This window comes from Hypanus sabinus, chromosome 4, assembly GCF_030144855.1.
Source record: "Hypanus sabinus isolate sHypSab1 chromosome 4, sHypSab1.hap1, whole genome shotgun sequence".
NCBI lineage: Eukaryota > Metazoa > Chordata > Chondrichthyes > Myliobatiformes > Dasyatidae > Hypanus > Hypanus sabinus.
Window position 1 is genome coordinate 145688432 of NC_082709.1, and position 18110 is coordinate 145706541.

The 18110-nt window shown below is 37.6% G+C and overlaps 1 protein-coding gene across 4 annotated transcripts in view; it reads left to right on the forward strand.

The window, feature by feature from the left end:
- Positions 1-18110, forward strand: part of kdm6a (lysine (K)-specific demethylase 6A) — a 218775-nt gene that overhangs the window by 193648 nt on the left and 7017 nt on the right. For 2 of the 4 annotated variants that reach the window (XM_059968281.1, XM_059968283.1), the window contains 10 exons: positions 3120-3249; positions 3375-3480; positions 6574-6779; positions 7245-7312; positions 7400-7474; positions 9753-9812; positions 11869-12017; positions 15649-15763; positions 17376-17563; positions 17895-18036. In XM_059968281.1, coding sequence (XP_059824264.1) covers positions 3120-3249; positions 3375-3480; positions 6574-6779; positions 7245-7312; positions 7400-7474; positions 9753-9812; positions 11869-12017; positions 15649-15763; positions 17376-17563; positions 17895-18036 — 1239 coding nt within the window. The remainder of the gene's footprint in view (positions 1-3119; positions 3250-3374; positions 3481-6573; positions 6780-7244; positions 7313-7399; positions 7475-9752; positions 9813-11868; positions 12018-15648; positions 15764-17375; positions 17564-17894; positions 18037-18110) is intronic. The other 2 variants (XM_059968282.1, XM_059968284.1) reach the window with 1 other exon arrangement.

Sequence of the window (18110 nt, forward strand, 5' to 3'; positions counted from 1 at the left end):
TAAGAGTTTTCTGGCTTTTGCTAAAGATGAGGAGTCATGCTGTCTAACTTTGGAATGTTGTGGCAGCTAATCAGGATTGTAGGATGTAGAGAAGGTTTTAGAGAGCTGGGTGGGAAGAGATTTCTGCAGGACAGTAGTTTGGTTTGGCCTCCTTTTGGCGGGAACAGGGCACAAGGTAAGACGCGCAAAATGCCGATCGAAGGAGAGTCCCCGTTTCAAGAAGTGCTTTGTGCAGATGAATGACTGCAAGGAGGAAGGGCCAGTACTCCTGAGAGAGCCAGTTTGTTCAAGATGGTCTTCGTGGGGAGTTCAGGCTGTGGCAGGTGCTTTCACACAGACCATGGGTCCAGTGTGTGAGTGAAGCGATATATCCGCCAACAGAAATAAGCTCTAACGTTTATGTGAACATTGGGCAGATTTAACTGGAATGGGCCCATTTTAATTCTTTTTTTTCCTGTAACTGTAAATTTGGTGAATACACTTTCTTTATAACTTTATGCTGGTGTACAATAGGTCATTTCTGGGCTAACTGTGCATGGGCAGTATTTACACAGCATTCACTCAAATTGAGGTTCCTTTAATTAGAGCATCTTGACATTCCTGTTTGACTGAACCCCAAATCATGCCAACTCTAGATGTATATTGCTTTTGAAAGACGTCCTTCTCACCTCGGAGTCACATGGCTAATGAGGTTAGCTAACGAGCCTCGGTGAGAGGGTTGTATTTGTAATTGCATCAGTATGTTGGGCCCAGGATGGATTTTCAGAGATGTTGATACTGAGAGAATTGAAATTGCTCACCCTTCCGTTCTATTGTTGATCCCTCGATGAGGACTGGTGTGTGTTCCCTTGACTTCTTTCTGAAGTCAACAGTCAATTCCTTGGGCTTACTGTCATTGAGTGCAAGGTTGTTGTTGTGACACCAGTGAACCAGCTGATCTATCTCACTCCTGTATGCCTCATCATCTGAATTTCTGCCAGTAATAGTTGTGCCATCATCAAATTTTTCCACAGAAATGGTTTGCCATTGCCTCCTAGGCAGTATCTTTACAAGACAGGTGACCACAGCCATTATCGATATTCTTCAGAGATTGTCTGCCTGGCATCAGTGGTCACATAAATGGCATTTAAGCTGTGCCACACAGTCGTGGCTGCAGAGAGTGTAGAGCAGGGGGCTAAGCATGTATCCTTGAGGTGTGCTGGTGGTGTCTGTCAGCAAAAAGGTGATGTTATTTCTGATCCGCACTGACTGTGGCCTCCCGATGATGAAGTCAAGGATCCAGTTACAGAGGCTCATGTTTTTCGGCTTGTTAATTAGAATTGAGAGTATGAAGGTGTTGCACACTGAACTTTAATCAATAAACAGTAGTCTGAGCTGATGTGCACTGCTTCTGTCTCTAACTTCAATTGGAATTGTTTTTTTTTGCTCTTAAAATAGCCTTCTCTAGGTCATATCTGGACCATTATAGTTCTGAATCACCGGTTTTGAATGCCATAGACCTAGCCCTCAGCAGAATGTCAGTCTCCTGGTTCATCCGTAGTTTTTGATTAGTCTATGTTCTTGGAGGCACCCACTCATTTGTATAAGTCTTGATGAAGTCGATGACAACTGTGGCATATTCACTCAGATTCAAAGGTAGATAACTGAATATTGTCCAGTCCACCGATTCAAAGCAAGCACTCCTCCACTCCCCCACCCCCATCGACCATATGTTTGTGGTCCTCAGCATTAGTGCTACAGTCCTCAGTCTCTGCCTTTACGACGGAAGTAGAAGTACAACCAGGGATTGGGCTTTCCATAGTGTGGGCATGAGATGACATTGTAAGTGTTCTTGATGGTGATGTAACAGTGGTTAAATGTGTTGGTTTCTCTGGTTCCACAAGTATTATGTTGGTGGTAATTAGTCAAAGACCTCTTCAAGCTCACCTGGTTGAGATCTCCCGCAATGATATGGAAGTCTTCAGGGTGTGCTATCTTGTGACTGTTGATCGCGGTGCTCAGCTCACCCAGTGACTGCCTGATGTTGGAATATACACCGCTAGCAGGGTGGTGGGGCATTTGTTAGAATGCATTCCACCCTTTGTGCATATATGAAAGTTGTAGAAGCCTGCAGTAAGTTACTTGTGTTTGACAAATATCTTTACCAAGCAAGCAAATGTCATTTGAATTTTCTCCCCCCAACAAAGTAATGGTATGTAGATGTAGTAATAAATTTCAGTATGATTTTTAATCGTGTAAAGTTTATATAGGAAAGTTCAGTTTTCATGTTGAGACATTCCTTCCTAGATCAATGTGGTTAAGATTGGTTATTGATTTGATTATTTGAATTTATATCAGGCTTAGTTCATAAATCTGAATTTGCTATCATTAAGTTAGAATACATTTTTGTTGGAGGACTGTGACATGTCATGCCTATGTGATTGTTATCAATATTCATGGTGTTAGTGTGACATGGATACTTGCTATACATTAGTGCGCAGAATTGTTCCAACAATTTTGCATTTCTCACCTCAAAAGAATAAGTCAATGTGACATTGGCACTTCATCTTATCAACAGACTTGTGTTTCTTCCAAATGTAAATATCGGTAGTACAAGAAAAACTAATTTCTTCACATTCTTGCCTGTTTGGAAGTGATGCTACCTGAAGTTTGTGTAACTCCAGACTGAATGTCTTTTAATCAGCTTGGGATGAGGTGATTTTGTGCAGTGTTTAGTTACTTTCATATTTCTCAATATTGGAACAATTTTAAGCACTTTAACAAATAATTATTGATTAAATGATCTTTTAAGTTGCATGTGTTAACAGCTTTGGAATGTTCTTTTATTTCTGATGAATGAGTTCTTTAAGTTACAGAGACTGTTATGCTATTGTGCACAAGTTTTGTATCAACGATGTATATGAACAAATGTGTAAATATGTTGTCTTTGCAAATTTTGGATAAGTGAGCTTGATCAGTGTTTCCATTTATATCTTGTAATTTTATTCTGTTTGGTCAATGCCACGTCACACAATCAGAAGTCTTCTCGATGTCTATGTACTCAATTTAGCTTCCAGCTACATGTACGAAGTGTAAAGGGGTTAACAAATTGAATGTGACAAACAATGCCTATTTTTCAGAAATCTGGGGAGAAATGGTTTATCTAATAGTAGCATTTTACTCGACAAGTGTCCACCACCTCGACCACTACCACCACCCTATCCACCACTGCCAAAGGACAAGCTCAACCCTCCTACACCTAGTATTTATGTAAGTAGAACATAAACAGACCAGTAAAATTTCATTTGTTTATATATTTATTTATTACATATAACAGTTAGTGTGAAACTCGATTTTTATTATTAACACCTAATATGAAGTGTTTCTTTATGCAGTTAGAGAACAAGCGCGATGCTTTCTTTCCTCCACTTCATCAGTTCTGTACGAATCCAAACAACCCTGTTACTGTAATCCGTGGCCTTGCTGGGGCTCTCAAGCTAGGTAGGTATTACAATCTAAGTATAATAGAATAATAATCTTCGTTTTAACCCCTTTCCTCTTTTCAGCATTAGTTGCTCTCTGCAAATTTGTAGCTTACAGACAATTTTATCAACTACCTCAAGTCTGAGCAAAAGTGAACTTCTATTGGAAAGTATTTTAGAATTTCTCCTTTAATTGTGGATCTCATGTATCAGAATGCGAGAGACAAGTGTGCAGGTATTGGATTCTAGAGCTAAGAAACAAGCTGATGAATGAACTCTGGATCAGGTGGCATCGGTAGGGGAAGAGCAATACTTGACTTTTACGGATTCAGCTCGAAGTGTCAGCTTTCCCTTTTCCACAGATGCTGCTTGACCTGCTGAATTCCTTCAGGTTGTTTTTAACCTCAAAATATTAACTCCTTATATTATTTTTTCTGAGCTAAACCTTTCTGGAGTTAGTGTGACAGCCATGGTTAAAGTTGCTATTTAAATTCTTCTTGTATTTCCTACTAGGCTGTAAGGTCAGTATCTTTTCTTGCAATTGTTTCACATTAACATACTTAAACTATGTACAGTTGCAGAAAAAGTTTGTCAGCCCTTTGTAGTTACCTGGTTTTCTACATTAATTACTTGTAAAATGTGGTCTGATCTTCATCTAAGTCTCAATAGTAGACAAACATAATCTTCCTAAACTAATAGCATATGAACAATTGTATTTCTCGCCACTACTGAATACACCAATTAAATGATCACAGTTCAGGTTAAAAAAAATTTGTGAATCGCTGGGGTAACGTGCCTTCTGCAAAAGCTATTTGGAGTCAGGTGTTCCAATCAACGTGATGGGATTGGTGGTATGGGTTGTAGAGGTGCCCTGTTAAGACACACAAAGTAAGGTTACTGATAGAGCCTGTACTTGTCAAGAAAGATCTGTTTTTGTGCACCATGCCTCACTCAAACAACTTAGAGGACCTTAGAAGAAGAATTGTAGAGATGCATGAAGCTGGAAAAGGCTACAAAAACGTTTCTAAAGATCTGCGTGTTCATCAGTCCATAGTAAGAGAAGTTGTCTACAAATGGATGAAATTCAGTACTGTAGCTATTCTCCCTAGGGGTGGGCATCCTTCAAGAGCACAATGTGCAATGCTGAAGAAGGTGAAAAGAACCCAATGGTAACAACAAAAGAGCTGCAGAAATCTCTAGAACTTGCTAAAGTCTCTGTTCATAGACCAAAACGCGAATAAATCAACAGCAGAATTTTTTTTTTAAAAGAGAACATTTGTTCTGGCCATTTGAACATTTGGAGAACATTTGGACTGGCCAAATCAGAGTCCAGACTTTAACCCAGTTGAGATGTTGTGGCTTGATCTGAAGAGGGCTGTTCATGCAAAGTATCCCAGAAATAATCGATTAATTGAAACAGTTTGTATGGAGGAATGGTCTAAAATTCCTCCTTGCTGTTGTACAAATCTGATCAACAGATACAGGAAATGTTTGGTTAGGGTTATTGCTACTAAACAAGGTTCTACCAGTTATTAAATACAAGGGGTCACATACTTTTTCCAGTCTAGACTGTGGGGATTAAACAATGTTTAATAAAGGCATGAAAAATACAATAATTTGTTACTAGTTTATGCAGATTGTATTTGTCTATTGTAACATCAGACCACATTTTGAGTAATTAATGCAGAAAACCAGGCCATTGTAAAGGGTTTACAAACTTTTTCTTCAAAAATTGATCTTGAGGGTGTATTATTGAAACTAAATATTTTGACTATATGACTGTCTCAGAGATTCCTTTGGAGTAATTGGTTATGTAAGTGCTCTCTTGCAATGTAATTTGAGTTTCACCTCATTCATGTTCATGTAGGTGGAATATCATTAGTAAAAATTAACACTTATTTTCCAGTATTAGTTCACTTTTGTTGATGATATCCTATCTGTCTTACAACTTGTCCTATGCAACAGGGAAATGTAACTTTAATCTTACATGGCCACCAAAAGTAGCAGCATTGAGCTTTAAAATAAATACCACTCCAAAGTTGTTAGTAGATTTATTGGTAGTTTGGAGCAAGAATTATTTTATAATCTTGATTTTGACATAAATTTGAGCTTGACTCCTATCTGCTGGTGCATGCATACAGAACAACAGTCAAAATTTAGTCATGACAAATTGGCTATAGTCTGACCAGGGGAAAAAATTTGTCCTGCTTTTTTGACTTTTAAAAGTTTTGACCTTATGAAGTCATTACCAGGTGAGAGGTAAAAGAAACCTAGAATATGTAAAACCAAGTGCCTTTCAACTAAAAAGAGAAAACATGGATTATTCCAGCACTCACACTTCTTAAAACACTTCATCAGAAGCAAAGTTAAGGAATGGCCTTATGTATAGTAGATCAATTCAAATAACGCAAAGGGAATGTTCAAGCAATGTATAAATTGCAAAGATGGAAAAGTTTAATAACACTTCAAATATGGCAGGGAGTTCTCAATCTGTATCAACTATAATTCACCAAACAACAAGCCTTGTAATTGGAATTGGTTTATTATTGTCATGTATACAGAGGTAGTGAAAATGTTGCCTTGAGTACTGTTTTTATATATCTATCAAAATAAGCAATATTATATCTCCATTCCTTTTTTCATTTGGATCAAAAATCTGAAGAGTCCAAAGTAACTTTTCTCTCATGACTCTTGTAGGGACCAGTCTTTGGAGAATTTTTCATTGTGGGTATTACAGGGGTATTTGTTTTTTGAAGTTGCTATGCTGATCTATCAGGGTAATGTTATTAATATTCAGAGTTCTGTTATAAAGCACCTGTGAACGATGTCAACAGTTTTGCTTAAGAGTCTGATAAATTTAAGTAAGGAAAGTTGGAGCTGACCTCTGAATTTATATAAATTAATTAAAGGAAAGTAAGCTCTTAGACCCTCCCTATACCCTCACCTTCTAAGAGGAATGTAGCCCAATTCTCACTTCTCTATTGCTATTCTGTCACTTGCTGTCCTGAAATAATCGTTCTTTTATATAGTGAATTTTTAGTTTTGTGAAAATTCATTTTTCATAATTCTAGCAATAATTACTGTGTACAAACTCAATTTTTAACCTTTTTAGACCTAGGTCTATTTTCCACCAAAACTTTGGTAGAAGCAAATAATGACCATTTAGTGGAAGTGCGAACACAACTGTTACAGCCAGCAGATGAAAACTGGGACTCCACTGGAACGAAGAAGATTTGGCGCTGTGAGAGTAGTAGATCACACACCACCATTGCCAAATATGCACAATACCAGGCCTCATCATTCCAGGAATCATTGCGGGTTAGTCTTCCACTGGCAGAGACTTGAGTTTAGCTCATAGCAACATGAAATGTATTTTATGTTGGTCAGATTTTATTCCTTTAAAATTGGTTTTTAAAAAAATAATGATTAGAACTACAAAGTCATTTTGCTCTTTTCTCCATTTCTATTAGATTCTATCCATTTGTGTTTTAACAACCAAACATCCTGTTCTGATTCTTTTCTAGAAGTATAACATTTATATGTGATTTCAGAAGCTTCTATCTCATTCTAGGTATAGTGAAATAACAATATCTAATTAAAGATTACTGAAATACAATAGTAATCCAAAATCTTAAAATGAATTTTTTTTTGCTGAAGAATATTTTCACAAACCCTCTGTAGTTGTTCAATGTGAATTTCTTAATTGATGATAAAATTGGAAGGTCAGATGTTTTAAGAAGGTGCACGTATATCAGTTTGTAATTCACAATCCTTTACTCGCAGGAAGAAAATGAGAAAAGAAATAGCCATCACAAAGACCAATCGGATAGTGAATCCACATCTTCTGATAAGTAAGTTTTTCAATTGAAATATCAAAAGTTCAAGAAATAACCATTTTAATAATACTTACATTGGTTACTTTTTGTTTTTTTAAACAGTGGTAGCAAAAAGAGGAGAGGTCCATTTAAAACCATTAAATTTGGGACCAACATTGATTTGTCAGATGAGAAAAAGTAAGTGCCATTTTTGTGTGACTTTACAAAATGTTCAATAATTTAAAAAATGACATTTGATGTCTAGCTATGTTAATGATGTTTATAATTGTGATATGATACCAGAAGAGTATTACTGGAAAAGGACCACCTGTATTAATTGAGCTGTGTTGTGAAGTACTCAAATGGTACATCAGGAGCAAAAGTTTCAAGAGGTAACATTTTAAAGTGTTTGTGTGGTGCTTAGGGTAGCTACAGAGAGATTGGCAATACTCAACAGACAACATGTATTAAAAAAGAAATAAGTTAAAATGTCAGGTTGGTGTCCTTTTATCAGAAATGAGAAGTTTTTAAAAGGGATTATTTTAAGTTGTAAAGAAATGACAGTTGGAGGGGAGAGTAAACCAAGAAAATCCAAGTATCATAAATGCCTTTGCTACCATCTGAGATCAGTTGATGAATCCTTGCTAATTATACTAGAGGTAGATAAAATTACAGGATGTAGATTTAGGCTAAGGGGGGAGAGATTAAGGGGGGGTGCTTTTTTCACTGAGTGGCAAGTATCTGGAATGCAATATTTATGAAAGTGATATTCTGGATACTTAGTAGAGTGCAAATAACATTACTGAATAAACAAATGGCATAGGCAGCATCTAATTTCCAAAGATGTTAGAATTATCTTGGACCAGATAAACAAAAACTGTATGCATTTGGAAATAACTATAGTCTTGATTTAGCTTTCTGTTCCATATGGAACTGCTGCCATTTTTCACTGTAGTTGCAGTGAGCTTCTGAACATCTTTGTCAATACTACTGTCCAAAATTTGGTTTGGAGTAGTGCCACCAGTTTCCCACAGAAACTGAAATTCCCTAGCTCTTGTTCTGGAAAAAATTGCAATTGAATGTGGTACAGGAATTGCAGATCTGTTCATTTGACTAGGAATTATAGAATGCTTGGTAGAAAAGATCATTATTTTAGTTTAATTGTTTGATTTTGGTTGAATACTTGTACATATTTTGAAATATAGGTTCATGATTATTAACTTTTATATTGATTCTGGATACTAGAAACATGCAGAAATATATAAATTTGGAACAGGAGTAGGTCACTTGCTGATCTGATTGTAGACTCAGTTTAGCAATCTTACCTATGCCCAGCAATCTTCCATTCCCTTCTCTTACTGCAGCTTCAGGAACAGGTCCAATGACACAGTATTCTCTGCGAGAAAAGATATCTTAAGTGGGGAATGCCTTATCTTTAAACCCATTAAGATCTCTCTGCATTGAAAAATTTAGACTACATCTCCCTGACCTTTAACATAGATAAAGGATAGGAACAGATAGTATGGGATGGCTAATCATGATGCTTTTAGGCAGGAACTTAGGAGTGTCAGCTGGAAACAGATGTTACAGTAAATGTCAGAATGTTATGGTAAATGAAAATTTTACTGCAGAATTTGGAAACCAAATTAAAGGGACTGGTACATTGGCAATGTGGAGGTTGTTTAGGGAGCACTTGCATTGATGTTCTAGTTAGGTTTGTCCCAGTGAGAAAGGGAAAGGATGGTAGGGTGACATGAGGGGTACATGTAGTCAAGAGGAAGAAAGAAATTAAGAAAAAAGTTTAAGAAGTGAAGATCAGACAGGGCTCTTGCATGTTATAAGATAGCTGGGAATGAGTTTAAGGATCTTAGGAAAGCTAGATGTGGACAAGAGAAAGCGTTGGGAGAGTAGGATTAAGGAACATTTCAAGGCATTCTACACATACAGTGCCTATAAAAATAATACACTTCCCCTTGGAAGTTTTCATGTTTTATTGTTTTACAACACTGAGTCACAGTGGATTTAATTTGGCTTTTTTGACACTGATCAGAAAAGTCTTTCGTGTCATCGTGAAAGCAATTTTCTACAAATTGGTCTAAATTTATTACAGTTATTAAACACTAAATAATTGAATGCATAATTACTCACCCCCTTCAAGTCAGTATTTGGTAGATGTACCTTTGGCAGCAATTACTTCCTTGAGTCTATGTGAATAGGTCTCCTATCAGCTTTGCACATCTGGACACTGCAGTTTTTTTCCCCCATTCTTCATTACAAAACTGCTCAAGCTCTGTCACAATGCATGGGGATCAGGAGTGAACATGGGGATTCCTGTGCAGTTTTGCTTTATGCTTGGGGTAATTGTCTTGCTGGAAAACAAATCTTCCAAGTCACAGTTCTCTTGCAGACTGCATTAAGTTTTCCTCCAGGATTTCACTGTATATTGCTGTATTTGTTTTGTCCTCTGCCTTCACAGGCCTTCCAAGACCTGCTGCAGTAAAGCATCCCCACAGTATGATGCAGCCAGCACCAGGAGGTAGGGATGGTGTATTTTTGCTTACACCAAACTTTGTATTTAGTCTGATGGCCAAAAAACTCCATTTTGGTTTCATGAGACCATAGAACCTTCTTCCAGCTGACTTCAGAGTCTTCCACTTGCCCTCTGGCGGACTCTAGCTGAAATTTCATGTGAGTCTTTTTCAACGGTGACTTTTTCTGTGCTGCTCTCCCATAAAGCTGTGGCTGATAAAGCACCTGGGCAACAGTTGTATTCACAGTCTCTCCCATCTCACCTACTGAAGCTTGTAACTCCTCCAGAGTTGTCATAGTTTCTTGGGTGCCCTCTCTCCCTAGTCCTCTTGCATGGTCACTCAATTTTTGAGTAAACCCTGCTTTAGTCAGATTACAGCTGTGCCATATTCTTTCCATTTCTTGATTATTGACTTAACTGTACTGCAAGAGATATTCAGTGACTTGGAAATTTTCTTGTATCCATCTCCTGTCTTGTGCTTTTCAATAACTTTTTCGCTGAGTTACTTGGGGTGTTCTTTTGTCTTTGTGGTGTAGTTTTTGCCATGATACTGACTCACCAGCAATTGGACCTTCCAGATACAAGTGTATTTTTACTACAATCAATTGAAACACCTTCAATGCACACAGATTATCTCAATTTAACTAATTATGTGACTTCTAAAACCAATTGGCTGCACCAGTGATGATTTGGTGTGCGATATTAAAAGGGGCGAATACTTATTCGATCAATTATCTTGTGTTTTATATTTGTGATTAATTTAGATAACTTTGGAGAGATCTGTTTTCACTTTGACAGAGAGGAGTCTTTTTCTGTTGATTAGTCAAAAAAGCCAAATGAAATCCACTGTGATTCAATGTTGTAAAACAATAAAACACTAAGACTTCCGGGGGCGGGGGGTTAATACCTTTTATAGGCACTGTATGTGAAGAGCAGGAGGATGTCTCGACTGAGGGTAGGACTGATCGGGGATTTAAAAAAAACAATTTCCATGACTCTGAATTTGATAAATGCTGGGAGTTGAAGGCAACAAAAATTTTAGGGGTGTAGTGATGTGCTACACACAGCGCTGAAATAACGACACGCAGTCGGTAAGTCGTTTCGAGACTAGTTTATTCAAACTTCGTGGTGCTGGCATTTAATCCCTAGTGCCCGCCCTCTCCGGGCGGAAATTACATCAGAGGTGCATTACCAAAGTCTCCCCCCCGCACGCTGGCTATCTGTGAGCCGGTTCACCTGCGCAGTAAGTGGGTCGCCACAGGAATAATTTTGGAAAGATTCACACTGAGGAGACCAGTTCAAAACTAGTTTTTGTTTATTACAAAAACACCAATTGTTTTTTCTTTGCTGTCTTTAATCTAGGACATTTGACAATGCCCAATATTTATCATCCAGCTAGCATTATATTATTAATAGAGATTGAAAGTCATTATATTTCTCCATGTGGCACTTTCAAATGCTTAGTAGGTTGCAAATTGGCTTGGAATGGCTTGAGTCTGTGACGGACAAAACTTACTTTTTATTGCTCATCAGGGAAATATATTGCAGTGGAATCATTAATGAATGATACAAATCAGGAAGGTACCATGTTGACGTGGTCTGCTATGAGTTGTTGAATCTCAGTCAGGACAATAATAACTAACCCTAATGCATGGCCTTGCCAATCCCTGTGCTGTAAGAGGACGTGATAATGTTTCCATTCTCTGTACCAATGGAATCGGATCCACTGACACACGAGTAGTTTTAACCAGGTACCAACAGTGAAGATGAAGGTTCACTTGGGACTATGACCTTGTTTCATCAGGAAGCCTCCTAATATTTACCTTCTTTGCTTTAACTTGATAAATGACCAGAGAGGTCCTTGGAAAATGGCAGATTCCTTTGTCCAAGAAAATCAATTTAGCAGACGCAGTTCAGAAATACAATGGCAGTGAACTTGCGTATAAATAATTTGAACATATGGTTGAGTCAACCTGTATGTTTCTAACTGCACAGATGACTTTAATGCTTTTGATGTATGTATTTTGTTGCACTGTTAGACATTTGTTGCTCATTGCTTCAGGTGGAAATCGCAACTACATGAATTAACAAAATTGCCTGCCTTTGTACGTGTGGTCTCAGCAGGAAACCTGTTGAGCCATGTGGGCCATACTATTCTTGGAATGAATACGGTCCAGCTGTATATGAAAGTTCCAGGAAGCAGGACTCCAGGTTAGTGGAGTTTTGTGTTCGGCAATATTAGTGATTGTGTGAAGTAGCTAAATAATAAGTGAAATAAGCTTTCTTGTTTTGTTCTGGAAGTAGTAATTTTCATGTGTATTGTATTTTTGAACATATTGATTCATATGCAATAACAGAAATCAGTGTGTATTAAGTATATCATTATTGTTTGAGATTGTCACCAAATAAAAATAACTTATAATTCTTTGTGACTATCAGTATTTCACTATTTTTCCATTGTCTACCGAGTGGAGAATGATATCTGTTGCTGATAACTTTTTATTTGAACAATCAAACAGCATTGAAGTTCATATTCATTGTCTTTTGTAATAATGCTAAAGTGTTACAAGAGCAATTTCTGATATATTATTGACTATGGAAGAATGATTATAAAGGAGTAACAACATAGCAGAATTAAGAGTAAAGATGTACTGCAAGAGGTCAGAAGACAGTAATAAATCCCAGGGACTTAATGATAAGAAAGGCAAGACTGGCAGAAGTCCATCATGGGAAAAGGCCTCCCTTCCGTTGGGTACAGGAACAGAGCGCTGTTACAAGACAGCAGCGTCTGTCTTCAGGGGCCCCCATAACCCAGGCCATGCTCTCTTCTCGTTACTGCCATCAGGAAGATGGTACAAGATTCTCAGAACCCACAGCACCAGGTTCAGTAAAAGTTATTACCCCTTAACCATAAGGTTCTTAAAACAGCAGGGATAATTTCATTCAGCTCATCTCATCACTGAACTGATCCCACTTTCAAGGACTCTTCATCTTATGTTATGGATATTTTTGCCTATTTATTTTTTATTATTTTTCTTTTTGTATCTGAAGAGTTGGGTGTATTTTGCACATTGTTTGTCTGTCCTGTTGTGGGTGGCCTTTTATTGATTTTGTTGTGTTTTTTGTGCTTTCTGTGAATGCCCACAGAAAGTGAATCTCAAGGTTGTATATAGTGAAGTACATGTACTTTTATAGTAAATTTATTTTAAATTTTGGACCACTGGAAGATGATGCTAATGAAATAGCAATGGAGAGCTGAGAAATGGTAAAGCAACTAAATAGGTATTATGCATTAGTCTGCACAGTAATATGCCAGACACTCAAGACAGTCTGGGAAGAGGTGAGTGTAGTGACTGTTAGCAGGGAGAAAGTGAGTAAATCACCTGGACCAGATGGATTGTTCTGCAGAGTTCTGAAAGAGGGAGCTAAAGAGATTGTGCAGGTACTACTAATGATCTTTCATGAAACACGAGTTGGGAGAGTCTCAGAGGATTGGCAAATTGCAAATGTAATGGAAAGAGGCAAAAGATAATTAGAATTCTTTGAGGAGGTAACAAACCAGTTCGACATGGGAGTGTTGATGGATCTTGTTTACTTGGATTTTCAGAAAGCCTTTGACAACGTGACACATATGAGGCTGCTAAACAAGATAAGAGCCCATGGTGTTCATGGCAAGGCAGGGCACGAACATTGATGAGATAGCTGACTGCCAGAAGTCAGAGAATGAGGATAGATGGGTCTTTATCAGAATGGCTGCTGGTGACTAGTCGAGTTCTGCATGATCTGTAATTTTTCACTGTATACATTAATGGTCTGGATGAAAAAACTTGATGGTATTGTAATAACACACACAAAATGCTGGTGGAACACAGCAGGCCAGGCAGCGCCTATAGGGAGAAGTACTGTTGATGTTTCAGGCTGAGACCCTTCATTAGGACAGGTCATTGTAGCCAGGTTTGCAGGTGATACCAAGATAGGTGCATGAATAGGTAGTGTTTCAGAGGCAGGCGTCCTGGAGAAGGACATGGACAGGTTGGGAAAGACAGTCTAGGTAAGTGCATAGCAATGCACTTTGGTAGGAAGGGACAAAGGAACATGGGAAGCCTTGTTTGGGATTCCCTTAAGGGTAACTTTCAAGTTGAGTAGGTAGTAATGAAGGCAAGTGCAACGTTGGCATTTGATAGGTTCCTGGTTGTTAAGTTGCTCAAGGGTCACAGGGAATGGTGTTGAAAGAACTCCACTGAATGGACTGAATTACCTAATTCTGTACCTGTGGCTTTCATCCAAGGTTGTTAAAGCAGTATGGCTTCTAATAATTTAAAAAGAAATGAGAGTTAACATTTGACCTGAGTGATCAAACACAAGTTTTAGGTGAAGGGTCATTTAACTGAAGGGTTAAATTTCTCCCTTCACATGCTACTTGAGCCTGTCCATCATTTTTAGTTGTAATTTCAAACTTGCAGGGTTTCAATGCTTTTTAAAGTAGTTCATTTGCTTGAGAAAGATAGCCTAATATAATATCAGCTATATGGAAAGCTCCTAGAATGCATCCATAATCACCTAAAAATACCTGAGCAACACATGCAAACTGCTGGAGGAACTCGGTAGGTAAAGCAGCATCTATGGAAGGAATAAACAGTTCACATTTTGGCCCACGACCCTTCATCAGGACCCAAAACTTCATTCCCTTCCTTAGATGCTGCCTGACCTGCTAAGTTCCTCCAGCATTTTGTGTGTGTTGCTCTGCATTTCCAATATCTGCAAAAACTTTTGTGTTTAAAAATAGCTGGGGATAATTGAGGATAGCATGACTTTCTTTTGAAAATAAAAGCCTATTTACCAAATTTAATGATGTCCTTAAAAATGCTGTTTGAATAGATAACTGAGTAGTTGCAGTGCAACTAGGTCCTCAAGAGTTTGATACACTTCATGGCATACTTAGGCGTAATGTGAACAAGGAAGACCAAATGTATAGATATTAGATGTCAGGAGTTAGGAATTTTACTGGCTTTTAGAAAACTTTCCAAGGGTGGGCTGCTGGATTCACTTTGGGTCTCTGCATGTAAATAGTTTGTGTGGGAATAGTGATGAACAGTTGGTCCTAGGGAATATTGAGGAACAGAGGTATCTTGCCATCCAGGAGTCCTTGAAGGTTGGCAGTACATTTTGATAAATTGGTTAGCAAGGCATATGGGATACTGGTCTTTATTAGTCTGGACATTGAATGCAAGAGCAGGGAGGTTATTCTCCTACTTCATGAAGCATTGGTCTGACTTTAGTTGGAATACTGCCTGAGTTCTGGTCACCACATTACAGAAAAGATGTGTTTCTTTTAGAGAATGTGCAGAGGAGATTCACCAGAATGTTGCATCGGATTAACAAGTATAAAATGGTGGAGAAACTCAGCAGGTCAGGAACATTTATTGAGAGGAATAAGCAATCAACGTTTTGGGCTGCGGCCCTTCATCAGGAATTCAATCTAATGAGATAAAAATGCAGCTGCATATTCTGTAGTTCCTTTGAACATTGCTTTATGCATACCTTTTGGTAGAATAACATTTTTTAAAGAAAGTCATGCTATCAAATCAATAGTTTTTCTAACAAGCAAAATAGAAATAAGTAGAAAATAATTGTTTCTTGTTCAGCCTTGATGTATTAAAGGTTTTGTGTATCTATAACTTCGTTGAATAATTCTATAGATCACATTAGGAGAATACTATTCAATGGTTCCATTTAGAATCATTTATTGTATACCACATACAATAGCTTGTAAGATACAAAATATAGTATAAATTTGAAATGAGCTCATTTTGTAATCAAAGTGTTTTATTTTTCCTTATAGGTCATCAAGAAAACAACAATTTCTGCTCTGTTAACATTAATATAGGTCCTGGAGATTGTGAATGGTTTGCTGTACCCGAATCATACTGGGCAGTTATGAATGACTTCTGTGAAAAGTAAGAATATTTCTTTGTTGTACGAAGACATACAACATAAAGGGTATTTTTAATTCTGAAACACAATTAAAACATAATTGAGTGATTCCATAGGAGGCCCCTGGCAAAAGTGACATAATATTTTATCCTCTCGAAGTGTATTTTGTGATTAGATTTGAGTTATTTAGACACATGAAGGAATGGAAGGGTTTGGATCATAGATGGGGTTAATTTAATTTGGCATCATGGTTGGCAGAGGTGTTATTGCTCGAAGTGTCTGTGTCCTGATAAAGGACTGATCTGTTTCCTGTTTATTCTCCTCCATTTATGTTGCCTCACTTCCTGAGTTTCTGAATTGCAAGACTGGGTCATCCTTGGAAATGGAAATATTTGATCTCAACAATTCCATCCTGCTGCAGTGCAATACTATATGGTCTCTGTTACAGAAATATTACATAGTCCCTATATTTTTCATCTGCTATTGAAATTGTCACCCAGGATTTTGCTTTTGTCCATGTTCGACTCCTGACTCATTTCCCTTCTAATAACTCCACCTTAAGTCTGAGCATTCCAGAAGTGGCTGTGAGTCTCAACATGATTGCATCTCTAATGTTGAAGATATGTTGTCCAGTGCAAAGTGCACCCATGCTAAAGAGTAGAAGAATGCCAAAATTCAGTATCATTAAATGTAGATGTTGTTCCATTTGTTTATTCGTAATCATTAGAAAACTGACAAGGGGTCATTGGCAATGCTATCACATTTGATTTAAAAGTAACATTGGTGGTGATTTTGGGGTCAGCTACGCATTTTTCCAATTCAGATAACAAAACTGATTTCCAGACAGAGTGATTGCATTTCATATCGTAACACCACTTGATTCCGGTAAAATTGAGACTAAAAATCAAATGCAAAATTCTCCAGGAGCTAGAGTCTTACCTGGTATACCACAGCTGGAAGAAATGACCTCTATAACAGTATTACAACTGAGTGTGTCATGACGGTGTTGAGTCCAGCCATCCTCAAACTTCAATGAGTCACTCTCCTCATGTCATAAGTCTAGGTTTGAGTATATTCGCTGGTGATTGAGAGGGTGTTGTCCCTTTCCTAAATCCTCAGATACTGGAACTTGCTTGTAACTTACGGGCTTGAGCTGGTATGTAACATGTTAGGGTGCCTGCCAGCAACTGTATAAAGGGAGAATGTAATTGCCTCCCATTGTAAAGGCAGTTACACACTCATTTTTTACAGTTGCTGTATAACAGTATAAAATGGGAATCTATATTGGAAGTACTCCCTGGGTAATCAGCATATATGAAGAAAGAAGCAAAGCTAGCATTTCAAGTTGATGATGTATCTGAACCAAGAAAACATAGAAGTCAAACTTATTTTAAATTGCAGTCAAGGGAATGGCTGGGAGAGAACAAAACCAATTCATGTGATGGCATGGAGATCAAGAAAGATCAATTCTTAAGTCATGCAAATCTCAGTTTAGTAACAGTAGTAAATAATTTGTCTATTCTGACTGGAGAAGATGTGTATAGAAGGAGGAATTAAAATTAGTACTGGAAAGAAGTAATAAGTAATAGAAAGAATATTGAACAAACATTCAAAATTGTTTATTTTCTTTGCCAGGAATAACATAAATTTTTTGATGGGCTCATGGTGGCCAAATTTAGAGGATCTTTATGAGGCTAATGTACCAGTATATCGCTTTATTCAGCGCCCAGGAGACCTAGTGTGGATAAATGCTGGTACAGTACACTGGGTTCAGGCTATTGGATGGTGCAACAACATTGCTTGGAATGTCGGGCCTCTGACAGGTAGGAAAATTGTATCTGCCAAACCAATGCATGCTATCCATGCCTTTTATAACAGCAGGTTATTTTCAGGGTTATATGAGAAAAATAATAATCATTCCTAAGGGAGGGGGGAATTTGCGTTTTAATTACTTGTTTTTCTTTAAACTGATTCAAGGATAGTGTTCATAGAACAAAATATGAAACATCCATATATCTCTTGTCTAATATTGTATACACTGAGTTATTGCCATGGGAACTAAAAGCATTTATATAATAAACAGACTTGATGTCCAGCTGTTTGTTCTTTCTGTGTTTTGACTTTTGAACTAAAGATTAATTGTATACTCTACAGCAAATCAATATAAACTGGCCGTAGAAAGATATGAATGGAACAAGTTACAGAGTGTGAAATCTATTGTTCCTATGATTCATCTGTCCTGGAATGTGGCACGTAACATCAAGGTTTCCGATCCAAAGCTTTTTGAAATGATCAAGTGAGTGTTTCTGCAGTAAGAGTAATGGATCATTTTAGTTTGACTTAAGGGAAAATGTCTTAAACATCTTATCT